This window comes from Cyclopterus lumpus, chromosome 5 (assembly GCF_009769545.1).
Source record: "Cyclopterus lumpus isolate fCycLum1 chromosome 5, fCycLum1.pri, whole genome shotgun sequence".
Taxonomy (NCBI): Eukaryota; Metazoa; Chordata; class Actinopteri; order Perciformes; family Cyclopteridae; genus Cyclopterus; species Cyclopterus lumpus.
This window is the reverse complement of record NC_046970.1, coordinates 9,720,672-9,733,826: the sequence shown is the minus strand read 5'-3', so window position 1 is coordinate 9,733,826 and position 13,155 is coordinate 9,720,672. Positions and strand designations below refer to the sequence as shown.

The following is a 13,155-nucleotide window of genomic DNA, read 5'->3' as shown; positions in this document are numbered from 1 at the left end:
AACATTTTGAACCTTTCGAGACTAACCTGTTGGTCCAGCATTACAAACACAATTATTTGTTTTATATTGTAGCAGAGATACCACATATACCAGAATATGTTATAACCAAATCTTAAATATTGCCAGTTGGTTATTATGATCAAGCCAAATAAAATGAATGTTGAATATTTAATATTACCATCACTTTATCTAATGTGATGCAACTTTACCAATATTATCAAAGATGTTACTGTAACTCAGATTATCATGATATCTTCCTGTCTGAAAATGAGAAAAGTACAAACTCTGGCAGAGTTGCACTCTGTTCAGATCGAAGCTCAAATGAACATTGAGGAGAGGAGATGAAATAAGTGTAATTGTTTGACTTTGGTTCCTCTCCCCTCTCTTTAGGATTTGTTTTAATCTCTTCCTGCAGATGATCACAGGTGGCGTAAATGAAACGGTGTTGTTGCTAAGCCTCCCTTTGATGGAGGAGCCGTGGCTTACTTACATCAAATAATCTCTCGATGTACACCTCCTCGTTGACCTTCTCCCGCAGCATGTCCTGGGAGTGGCGGACAAACGTCACGTAACCGTCGGCAATGTCCATCCCTGGCTTCTGCAAAGGACGAGGGAAACAGACATGCCTTTGCTCAGTCAACTGAACTGTTATTCCACCATTTTCAACTGAAATCATAGTGTTTCCAAAACCTTATTCCTGGGGACCCACTTTTTAAAAATGACAAAGCATCAGGTATTATCTATAAATAGGGAGGAGAGTGAATTTGTGTGTAAATGAATGACCCTAACCATCTTTACTGCTATTTCCACATCACCTTATATTATCTAGGAAGGTAAACCAGCCATTTAGTAGAGGTACATGTTTGTTAAATCGCAATTTTAATTTATGCATGCGTTATTGAAAACATATGCACATGTTAAACAATTTATGAATGAGACCAAATAAATGCATTTAGTTAGAATAAACATTTCCTCTCATCAGCTAAGCAAACACAATGAACGTTAGCCTTTCATATTAGATTCAACGTTATCAATAGACTAGAATTATCTGAACTATTCGCACATTAAGGCTTCCTCATGGGGCACAAAGGTGTACTGCAGATATAAATGTTAAACAAAAGACTATGGAAGAAATTCTGCTATTCTATAAGAACCATGGAACCTGCAACCCACCAAAATCCTTAATGGAAGAAAACAGTGTCATGGGACAAACACACGCACAGCACAAGGGACCAATCCCGACAATGTGTTTGGAAATGACTGTTAAACTCGTACAAATATATTAATATTCACTTTGAAGGAAATAACTTTAAAACGCTATGGCAAATCACTATTGTATCAGTGGATAAAGTGAACCCCAAAACAGGAAGTACCCATAACTTTATTGTGATAGTGGAGATCCCACACACCAAATATGTCATGTACTAGTACAGATGATGTAATAAAAATATGTTGTTAGATTTTGTATAGGTTATTCTATTTTCTTCTCCACAACCATCTGGTGATTCCCAGAAATTATCTTGTGATCCCCTTGGGCCCCGACCCTCGGGTTGAGAACCACTACTTTAGGTGACAGACGTATTTTACATAATTTAAATGGATGCCAATTAAGACTTGGATTTAAAATGAGGTAGATTTTGGAAATGTTGAGTATCTATATGGAGAAAGGAATGTAAACTCTGGACTACAAGGCAGCCGTGAGCTTCAGTCAATCTCCTGTCATAGAGTTGAGCTTGGCTGGGGACCAACCCTCACAGTCTGGGCATGTGCAAAGTGAACAAGGGCACCGGAGACGTTCAGTTGGGTTTGAATGGGCAGAGCAGATTGTTAGGAGGCCTGCCATTCTGCCATCTAAAATATTCACCCTTATATTCCCCTTCTTACATCAACATGTCTTATATTTTTTAAGAAAAGATGACGCACTCTGTAAACCACTTGGTCTCAGGTTTTCTCCAATTCACACCGATTGGATAAATCACAACGAACTCAAGCTAACTGCTACTAAACTTAGTTAACACATCTGCTGTGATACTAACAATGTGTAAATGAGTGTCTTTTTTACTAGCAAAACTTTCATTTTGTACATTAAGGACACAATTAGCGTGCTGGGCTGGAAACGGTGACCCCTGCCAGTGAACACAGTGCCCCGTCACATTCACTGACAAGGCATTAATTTGAAATTCGGCGTGTTGCTACGGCCTAAGTGTTGGCAGCTAATACAGACAGATCTGGTGCGTACACCCACGCATATACATACACACACACAAACACCACCGACGCCACCCTGACAGCAGAATGGGCATGTGTTGTACAACATGGACTCACGATGTGTACTACATGAGTGCGAGGCACGAGCCATGGCTGCCTGTCAGTGTCTGGCCACATGCATATGAATGGACATTTAGTGGAGGAAACAGGGGGACATTTGATGTGGAAATAGAACAAGCAATGCCATCTGGGTTATGATTCGACATGTGAAAGCATGGTCAAATATTTGTACATCTACGAGAAACAAACACATGCGCAGCACTAGGGACCAAGATGGCTTCATTATGATCATTAGAACCACTTAAACTTTTTATTTGAAGATTAAAGTGAAATGAACAATAGACCAATGGCAAGTTGTAAATGTTGCTTATGGATGTCAATTTCTTTTTTACATCAATGCGAAGGAGGTTAAATGACATTTAGTTTGCACAATAATATAAAATGAAGCCATTTAATTGTTGATATTATTGCACTTCCTCAAAATTACCTTCACATACAAATCACATACTTTGAAGGAGCAAATACATTTTATTGGGAAATACATTTCCCAATGTTGTGTCTATCTTTAAGGTCTAACAAATGTGTTTGCAAAAATATTGGCAAGTTCCAATTTTTAAGAATATCTAAAAACCTGCATTTTTTAAATCCATATTTACATCAACAAGCGGTATATTTGTTATGCTTTTTACTGCTGCATTTGTGAAGAATGTGACCAAAAATGTGGTTTAGCCCCTGTGAGCCCATGATCACAACGCCGACCAGGCCACCTCCAGATGTAGGGGTGGACTTTAGGATTCAATTTTGATTCTTGATATTAAAATCAGTTCTTTTAATTTAATTGAGATCATTGTTATGGTTCTCATTACAAACTGACTATTTTAATATTATAACAAGAGCCACCATCTTCCTCAAACCTGTCTGTTAAACCTAACCACATTGGATACAGGACATTTCCTCCAAACATATTTGACAATGAAAATTCATAGACACATTTATTTTATAGGAGACAGAATTGATTAATGAGATGACTAAGACGTTTAAGCTGTGGATATACACATTAAGAGAAATAAATGAGTCTCACTTACAGGTACATCCACATACTTGGAGGCAGCTTTCACCTTGACATAAAGGAGAGAGAGGTGGGTGAAAAAACAGTCTCCAGCTGTGGCATCATTTTTCAGGACAAAAGCTGCCGTGATGAGACTGTACAGCCTGTGGGTTAGTACCTGCCGAAGTGGCAACAGTGACTCATGTGGTGATTTCAACTGCAAAAGTGCACTCGCAAATTCAATAACCGGGCTTTTGTAGTTCATTGGGACATCAGCTGAGGTGTTAATCTATTTGGTGCTCAGGATAAATTAAAAAAAAGGTCAAACTGTATCAAAATGTTCATTAAAGATTTCTCATTGAATGTAATAAAAAAAATTAAAAAAATTGTAATGGTGTGGTGATTCAATTATCAAGATTCAGAATGACCAAACGGGAGATCTTTTGCTGAGAGCCATACTAAAAGCATGGTATCCCAAGAAATACCTTTGAAAATAAACATGAATGTATCTATGGCAGGTTAAAGTTAAACTTGAAGGTAACGCTGCCAAATCTAATGTTTACAACCATCTCGTTCTCATTCCCACACCATCAAATAACAATGTTTTGTCACTGTCCTCATCGTCTGTGTAACACTCTGGTAATTCCATTATTTTATGTCCTGATTGTTCATCCCATTCACCTGATTTCCATGTGTTTGTCTCCTGATGTATCATTCCCTACACCTGTGGTTACCTCTCACATATATACTCCCCTGCTTTCCCTTGTCTGGTGCTAGATTGTCTTTGTCTCTACCTAGTGTGTGCATCACCTTCGAGCAATAGATATCAGTGTAGTTTTCTCTTGCTTTGTGACTTTGCCTGGTCCTCAGTTTTTGATCCTTGCCTGCTCCCAATCTGATTTGTTTGCCTTTCTGGACTCCTCTGCTTTTGAATCTTTTCTCAGAAACCCAACCGTGAGAGTCTGATCTGACGTACAAGGCCTCCTTGTCGTCTCCATGAAATGCACAGGCTTTCAAGTAACATAAACCCATCCACGGCAATATTGGACGATCCACACAGCCGGAAACATAGGTCATGCGGTATAAAGGCCAAAGTCTTTGTAGGAATTAATTCGTGGATGGATGGGTCAAACAAACACAGGACTTCCACCCAGGAGATCACCCTTTGTGTCCCATGTGAAACCAAAAGTCAGTGGTGACTTTTTTTAAGTTACGCACTGAAAATCTGTCATATGCATATTCAACAATGAAGCTGGTGAGGATCTACTGGAATGTGTTTTAGGAAGAATACTGTTGGAAGTGTGTACAGTATATGGGCTACTTACTGTGAAAGATAGGAAGGAAGAGAAGAGGGTTCCCTCATCATATCTGGAGAGCTTGGCTAAAACACTCTCTAGGATGACCACAAACTGAGAGGAGAAGAAGAAGAAAGCAGCAGGGGAATTACTTGACTTGTGTAAATGCGGCAGTATCACAAAGTACAATTGGTACAATGGACTATTGTCCACGTCAGCCTAAAACCATGTATCTCTTATTTTAATGTTTTTCATGCTCACAAATCAGATTAAAGAATACAGGCTCTCTCTAACAATGTTAATTGTGTCATTTTGAGTCACTTTGTAGTCATTTGAGCCACCTTGTGTGATCGTTTTGTGTCTTTCAGGTTGTGTTTCATGTACCTAAGTCACTTGTAGTCCGTTTGCATCTCTTTATGGTCATTTAAATCTCTTTGTTGTTGTTTTGCGTCTTATCGTGGTCATTTTCTGTCTCTTTGTACTAGAGTTGTTTTGCACCTGGGGATCCTGGGTCTGTCTAGGTTGTTATTTGAAATATAACAAAAAATACAATATATACAACAGGCTATACCTGTTATGTATACATGGTGTACATGTATAATATGAAGTTTGTACCTTAGCTACTAGCAGTGTTATCATCTCCTTCACCGTCTCTTCAATTAGATTATCAATTTGGGAATGATATTGTCTCTAGAGAGGAAGGAAAACAGAAAACTGTTACTCTTCTCATTCACAGGAAATACTGGTCAGTTTATAATCATTTGCATCATATTTATATGTACTTGTACTGAATAAATATTTTACATACAGGACTTTATCCTCACAAAAAAACCGTCACAAATTATCTGTCAAATGTTCAAATCTATCAACTGAAAATCCCACTTAGATGTTCTGTGAAATATACATTGTTTTAGGTCAAACCCAGACTCACAAGAGAAACTCAGTTTCATCTCTGTGTTATGACTACAGATGGCAGTTACATGTTTGCCTAGCTCGGCACAAAACCTGTAAGCAGGGGGAAAGTACCCGTCTTGACAGTTCAGGATTTGCTTCCTGTCTTTATGCTAAACTAGGCTACTTACACATACCAAACTTACTGGATGCATATGGACTTTAACTAAGTCCTCTTATATGACTTTGGATAACTGCTGCAAAGCTGCTCTCCTTCAAGACAGCCAGGCTCTATAGTGTAGCTTTATGCTGCATAATCGAGTAAAAATGTAACAATTCTGACACCAGGAGTGGCAAAACACACCGATTCACTCTAACAAATCTCTCCTTTCTCTCCTATTAAACAAGCAAACAAAACCTTCAGGTAGCAGCTCCTCATTTTCAGCTGGCCGACCATCACATTCTTTTAAAATAACAAATGTCGCTGGCGGGAGATCATACCAGATGTCACTGATTAACATTAATTCTATAAGTAAGAAATACTTTAGACTTGTTGACAACTTGGTCTTCCAATAGAAATTAACTGGGATTGTTAGGTAAATTGTGGTGTTGATCTTGAACATTAGCACTGACATCAGTCTGGTTTGTTAACACCCATTGATTTCGGCAGTAATCTGATATCGTAGTCAATTTGAAAGCAGCATACAGATTATTAAAAATAATAAACAGTATCCAGCTCTTTTACAGAGTGAGGATCGTTTCAGAAATAGTATTTCAAAGTGTTCATTCATTCCCACATGATGATGGCTTTAACCCTGGTTATAATAGCTTTTCATTATTTAAACCTTTGTCGGTACTTCAGGGACTATGTAGTACCAACCTTTTTGAGAAGTGGCCACAGTATAAATATCAAAATAGAGTAAGGCTTCTTAAACAGTATGTAATGAACCAAACCGCACTAACTGAATACCATTTGCAATCAAACCCTGGATTAAATGTAAAAAGGCAGCAGTATGCTGAGAGGATTAGAGTAGAGATGTAAAGGTAAACAAACACACATTTTAGCAAAGCACAGCACTCGATACTATTATGTAGAATGATATCTGTGAATGGAGATGCAATTAATGAATTCATGTTTTATTTCCTTTTTCTTTAAAAACATTGTTTTTCATGAAGTAATCTATTTCACATTTAATAGCGAATGTTTGACACTACTTTTTTATTTCGGCCTACTAATTGATGAATTACACTATATATTTACTTGCAAATAAGGTGCAAATAAATGAAGTGTTGTACAAGCATTGTAAAGACCCTCCTGTTTTTTCCGTAAAGCAGAGGTCAATGAAAGACTTAGGGATGATTACTCATGCTAAAATACTCCTGTCATCAAAACCCAGAAGCAGCATCACTGCAAGGAATCCTTTTGTTTAGCCTTGTAGCACCAACAGAACAGTGAAGGACTTAGCAATAATTAATTCATTGTCAGCAATTGCTATCAGACTCTGTGAAATACGAGATGTCTCACTTCTACCCCATGTATATTCAATACTATCTACACATATGCTAATGAAATCCAAACAATTCAAGTGGAGGAAGACAGACAAGGAAAACTGATGACTAATTATAAATTTGGGAACTGGAGGGTGAGATTTCAATTGAATTCTTAGCCACACTTACCCAGTCTCTTACAAACTTTCACAAGACAGAGAGAAAGGGAAAAAAAGCAGCAGAAAAAGAGACAGATAGAAGTGACATGAAATTAAAAAAGTGAATACTGAAAAAAAACGTAAGAGACAAAGAAAGAACAAAAAATAAACTGAAATAACAGAGAAAAATAAATTAATTCATCTACCAAGGCCATTCATAACAGTAACCCAAATTATATAAAACGTACCGGTAATGATCTTTTATTGATGTGAGTTTCAAACAGGGAACCTGATTGATGTCCATGGCATCATGTCGGTGGCAGGCTTAAACTTTTAAGTAAGATACAATTGTTTCCTTCTCTTTTAAAGAAGATTAATTTATATGGACATACCTCCTGCCCCAGGTCCACAGTACACAGCTTGGCTGACTGGGCCTTGGCATCCACCATGACGTTGAACATGGTGCAGATGGACTGTGGCACGCGGAAGTCTGTGGACCGGCTGCTCTTCTGAAGCTTGGCCTCAAACGCTGCCCGTGTCCTTTAGAGAAGCATTGGAATAAACAGGGATGTAGGATTTAAGAAGAAATACTGAGATCATGAGTACTTCAGTAGTCCCACAACCCACCAACACCCCTAAATAAATGAAATGTCAAATCCGATTTCCACACTTGAAGCTCGAAATGCCGTTCAAAAAGCCTTCTCCACACTGCCAAGAACCAAACACTGAAGATGAAATGTGTAAAATTTGAAGAAATTCCCTACAAGCGTTCTTGAGATATTGTGTTCACAAGAACGGACGTGACGGACGGATGGATTGACAACCCAAAACATTATCTCTTGAATCTGGTTATTAAAAATGCGTGACCAAGATATGTAGTGAGTACATATCATTTTTGGAAGACAAGCTATGTTTTTAGACTCAAACATATCTTTGACTTCTCATACTGCAGTTCTTGGTACTTAATGAAAAAAACAATATTGACTGTCGGTGGGAAATGAACCTCAAAGTTGCATGCTTTGTCTAACAATCGATCCACCCTGACCTCCTCACTACAAGGTTTCATGGCTATAACAGGACAATCACACAGGAGACCACTGTTTGTGTTACCAAAAGTAAACCTTGATTTTACGCTTGTAATGTAAGCATCTTACATTTGTTAAAGGGTGTTATTTATTTACGCTAATTAAATTGTTAAAGTTATGTTATTACGTAATGTTATGTGCAGTATTTTGGCATCTGATAAGCCTTCAAATTCATAGATCTGACCCTCAAACTGGACTTCCTGCCACATCCTCCATGTCTCATTGGCACCTGAAGCAACACACATCCACCAATGCAGTCGATTGCGTTTTAATGCTGTTAAGAGTGCCACGTTGATAGTCTCTGAAATGCGTTCACAATAAGGGATGAATTTATTACTCTAGAACATACTACACTAATTGCTAATTTACACAGTAATTGAATTTACTACTTGCTTGGAAGACTACTTATTTTAACGAGCAATTAACTTAATTTTCTCTGTGAAACCATCTGATGTATCAGTTGAATCCTCTTCTTTCCCTGTGAACCATTGGATCCCAGTATTTCTTACAAGCTCACCACAAAGCCCATGTCACTACTGGAATACATACAAATGAAGGATAACTGTTACTTGCTAGCAATCAGACCCATGTGTATTCAAACAGTATCTTACCGTTTTACACATGATTCAATCATGTCACTGGACATCAGCTTCAGTCGGGTCTCCAGGTGTTTGCCAAACTCCTCCTCTGGCCAGTGGAGATCTCTAATGAAAGTCTGCAGAGCATCCAGCTTCCAGAAGAGATCCTCTGATGTCCCTGAACCATTACTGCAAGGCCACAGGTCAAAATTCAGCATTAAGAGACAGAGCTTTGAAAAGGGGAAAACAATGAGCTTTGTTCTAAATCAAATGCTTGAATGGCTACTTTGAGTTCTTGCATTAATCAGGTTGATTAGAAAGAGTCTCTAGATTATCTTGTGCATTTTTCATTTAAGCTACAGAGATGGTAGTTACTGTATCTTAATTACTGTTTCAAATGAGTTACCAGCTGTTTCATTCCAATGGTGTTTCCTTGTGTTTACTTCAATGATAAAACATCAGCAATGGAGTAGTCAGATATTTCAGGCTACATAACTATTTAAACCTTAAACTGTAAAAAGTACTCTGTTACAAGTAAAAGTACTGCTTTTGACAAAGTAAAATGATCTAATTAGGAAAATGTACTTTAAGTATTAATGTAAAAGTACTCAATTGTAGAAAAATGGCCCCTGTGACTGTTATACTATTATACCGTATATTCTATCAATGGATTATTAAAACTTGTGCATTAATGTGAAAGCAGTTTCATTGTTCTAGTTGATTGAGGTGTAATTTCTAACTTTTCTAATGTTAGTGGGTTTGACTGTGTGAATATGTCAGTGCAGAATACACATATTTGTACTGTGTGAGTGAGTGAGGTAATACAAACAGAACTGACATAGAACAGACAGAAACAAGGCATAGTTTGTGATCAGAAAAAACTAAACAATTGCATTCATTTTGCAATGTATTTTGTTTACAGTTGACACAAACAGAAACAAGAGGAAAATAACTTTTTAACTGGATACATTCAGGGTTACCACTCCGACCCAGTCTAATAAATCACATTTAGGGTATTTTCAAATATAAGAGGCATCAAGGACACTGTTGTAAAACTTGTCTGCAGATAAATTCCAATTATTTAATTTCCAGGACATTTTTACGTTTTGTAAAACCCATATATAAAACTAAAGCTTTTCCTGGATGGGTGGGAACCCTCAGTTTGTTAACATCCACTGGGAGAATGGGTCACATATTTGGGTAAAGTGGAGGAATCTGGGACCAAGGTAAACAGCAGTAGTGCAGCTGCTTAGCATCATTCAGACCATCACTTGCTTCTACAGCACTAAACTCAATCCAGTCCTAGCAGACTGAACAAGGGGAGAATTCAGACACAAGGGGCCCCTTCTCGACCATTGGGTATAGAGAAGCCAGGATGCTACAACATCAGGGACCTGGGAGAAGAGATTTGGAAGGGAAAGATTTGAAAAGATGCAAGTTCATAACCAGGACAGTAGCTGCCAATGAGGTCTCGGTTTAGTACAGTGTAAATACCTCTGGTTTTGGTGGAAATCATCGTGTTGAAACATGCTGCCAAAGTAATTATCACAGAATGCATTCATTTAGATTTGGATTATTTTGAAGATACCTGTCACATCCTGTGGTGTGTAAGACAACTATACCACACTCTATAAAGGGCTTCTCGTTTCTGATTGGCTGACAGGTGATCAAAGAGATTACAGGAAAAACTTTGTGAAGCGTACTCTGCTCTATATGTTACCTAATTGTGCCAGTTTGTCAGAATTTTCAAATCTATGAAAAGTAATAAATCAATAGTTTGAGTAAAAATAGCAGCATCATAAACTCAAAAGCCTAAAGCCTTTCAGTGCATGTGACTGTGCCCCACTGGTTAGCTCATTGCCTCCGCTCTGCACTGTGCTGATAACGCTGTCACGTAGCTCCCACCCTTTGGTCCCCCTCAGGCAAACACTGTTAGCTCTGTCAGCACTGTTGCCGATGTTTGCATTGTTTTGCCACTGTTAGCTTCTAGCTGCCAGCTTATCTCCTTGTTGAAAACCATTTGGAGGTAACACCTCCATCCTATGCTCTGAATCTGGATTCAAGTCTCTAAAACATACTAAACTCAAATATTTTGGTTTATGAAAAATATCCAAAAATAATGACAATCCCATCTACCCCAGTTGCACTTCTTGTACTTTTTTCCCCTTAATATTGTTGTCGTTAAAACATGCTTTTGCACTGAACATACCATGTGTGTACATTAACAAGCAGTCAAACCATTGTGAAGATTGAGAGTAAATGACAAAGACAGATGTGTCGAGAAATAATTAGTAAAACCAGGCGCCTGCTAGCTGGTAACACTTTTTATTTTGTCTTTAGCGTCTATATGTAAGCTTTTTGGGGGTTTGTTTCCTTGTTGTGCGTTTGCATCTTTCCAGTCCATAAAGAAATACATTTGTGGGAGTGAATATATTGGGATCCCTTTTCCAAGTCACTGCCTTCTCCATCCATTCCCACACATCATGCCACAGCGTTGGCATGAACAAGGCCTTGGGCCTGTATACAACCCCAACATTGGTCACACACTGCCACAGCTATGCTGGCGCTTTAGTATTCATGTATGCACTCCTTGGAGACTTGGAGAGACAGTTTGGGCATTTACTTTGAACTCTCCTAATCTTGGAAAGCGTTAATGAGACTAGTCTACAAAACAAGTCGATTCTCTCTGCTTGTATTTTGGGTGTTTGGGAAGTGAATAAGTTACGAAAGATAAAGTGAAGGCTAAAATGCAGCTCTCATTTCTTTTTAACAATGAAAACTTCAGGGCTGGTACGTGTATTTCCTGATGAGGGAATAGGGATGGATGTGCTGCGGTGACAGCGTCTCACTCTGCAGGATGCTACAGTGTTTGAAGGAGCTTTACACCTCTGATCCCCGTAGTTGGTGCGTTTCGCTTAAGTTTTCAAAGTGCTATATATGATGTGTCAAGTTGGCAGAGATATGCAGTGTTCTTTTAATGATAACACTCACAAGATTACATACATATTAATAGAAACCCCTCACTGAAATCAGAGGCTGTTACACATTGTTCAAACTATTAAATAATGTGAAAGGCCACTAAATGGAAAAGATGTATTCATTTATAAAAGCTGGTAAAATGACTTTGGTCCATCTGGCTACTAAACTTTGGAATAATCCTGTTTAAATCTCAAAAACTATCAAATATAAACATCTTAAATGGTCAGTTTTATTAACATGTTCCTGGTGTAATACTTTCTAGTTATGCCTCTTTTTGTCTGAATTATTGTTTTTTCTTACAGCTTTAGATCTAATTAGTTACGTTTTGGGATTCATTCATTAACATTATTACAAATGTAATACACTTCATTAAAAACAGCTGCAAAGGTTTCTATGTATAAATTACAATAAAAGTAATAATATATAGAAAGAAACACATTACAGATGCTATACTATTTGACTGATTTAGAGAAAAATACGTATGGAACTGTACATTATATAATTTCCTTAAAGACCAAAACCTTTTTTTGATATGTAAAAGTTATAATCATGCTGATTTGGGGTCATATGCCAGATGCCACGTTCATGCCAAGGACATATGTGCATGTCTCAGACTGCACAAGGCTGGTACACACACAGAATTAGCTGCCATCCAGTTGGGTGCAGAGAAGCTGGGTATTTGTGGGAGGTTAACACTGGGCACTGTTAGATTTGGTACTTTGGGCATTTGGAGGTTGACATTGGGCAGGGTGCTTGTTATAATCCTGTGGAGAGAAACGGACCAACAGAAGACAGAAAACAGAGATTATTCATGCAAATTTGTTGTAAAAAGAAACAAACTGAAGAAGTCACTTGTTAGTTGAAGATAAACTCATTGATTTTGTTTTCCACCTCTACGCATCCTTTTTGGAGTGGTGTTAACGAACACAATGTCCCATCTGGTCAGCATCATTCTATCTATTCAGGGTTAACTTAATATTGCTCAACTAAGATTCTATTGCAAGTCTGTTTAGAAATACATTCTAGAGTTTAATGTTCATGGAACAGCAAGTTACTATGTTGAGTTTCTAAACTGCAACATTGAGCTGAGAGAAAATATGGAGATTTGGGGCGCTCCAACACAATCAGAGGTTATCTTTATGTAATAAATGACTGAACATCATGTAGACTAGATACTGATGCTGTCAGAATTGTGCATCTGTAATTTACCCGACTACACCACTGGGCTTCACCACACATCAGACCTCTGCATCATACAGTCTTCCATGTGTGTTCATGAAGAGAACTCAAGTAGTTTGTTCTTCCTCAGGGAACAAGCCTCACTTCCATCGCAGCATCACTGATGCATGGAACGCTGCATGATAC

The 13,155-nt window shown here is 38.0% G+C and overlaps 1 protein-coding gene across 1 annotated transcript in view; it reads right to left on the bottom strand.

The window, feature by feature from the left end:
• Positions 1-451: 451 nt before the first annotated feature.
• The window catches only part of cadpsa (Ca2+-dependent activator protein for secretion a), a 137,055-nt gene continuing 124,351 nt past the window's right edge, over positions 452-13,155 (bottom strand). The window contains 7 exon segments of the mRNA XM_034532568.1: positions 452-598; positions 3,354-3,386; positions 4,642-4,725; positions 5,227-5,301; positions 7,541-7,688; positions 8,845-9,000; positions 12,426-12,554. Of these exon segments, the coding sequence (XP_034388459.1) occupies positions 452-598; positions 3,354-3,386; positions 4,642-4,725; positions 5,227-5,301; positions 7,541-7,688; positions 8,845-9,000; positions 12,426-12,554 (772 nt within the window).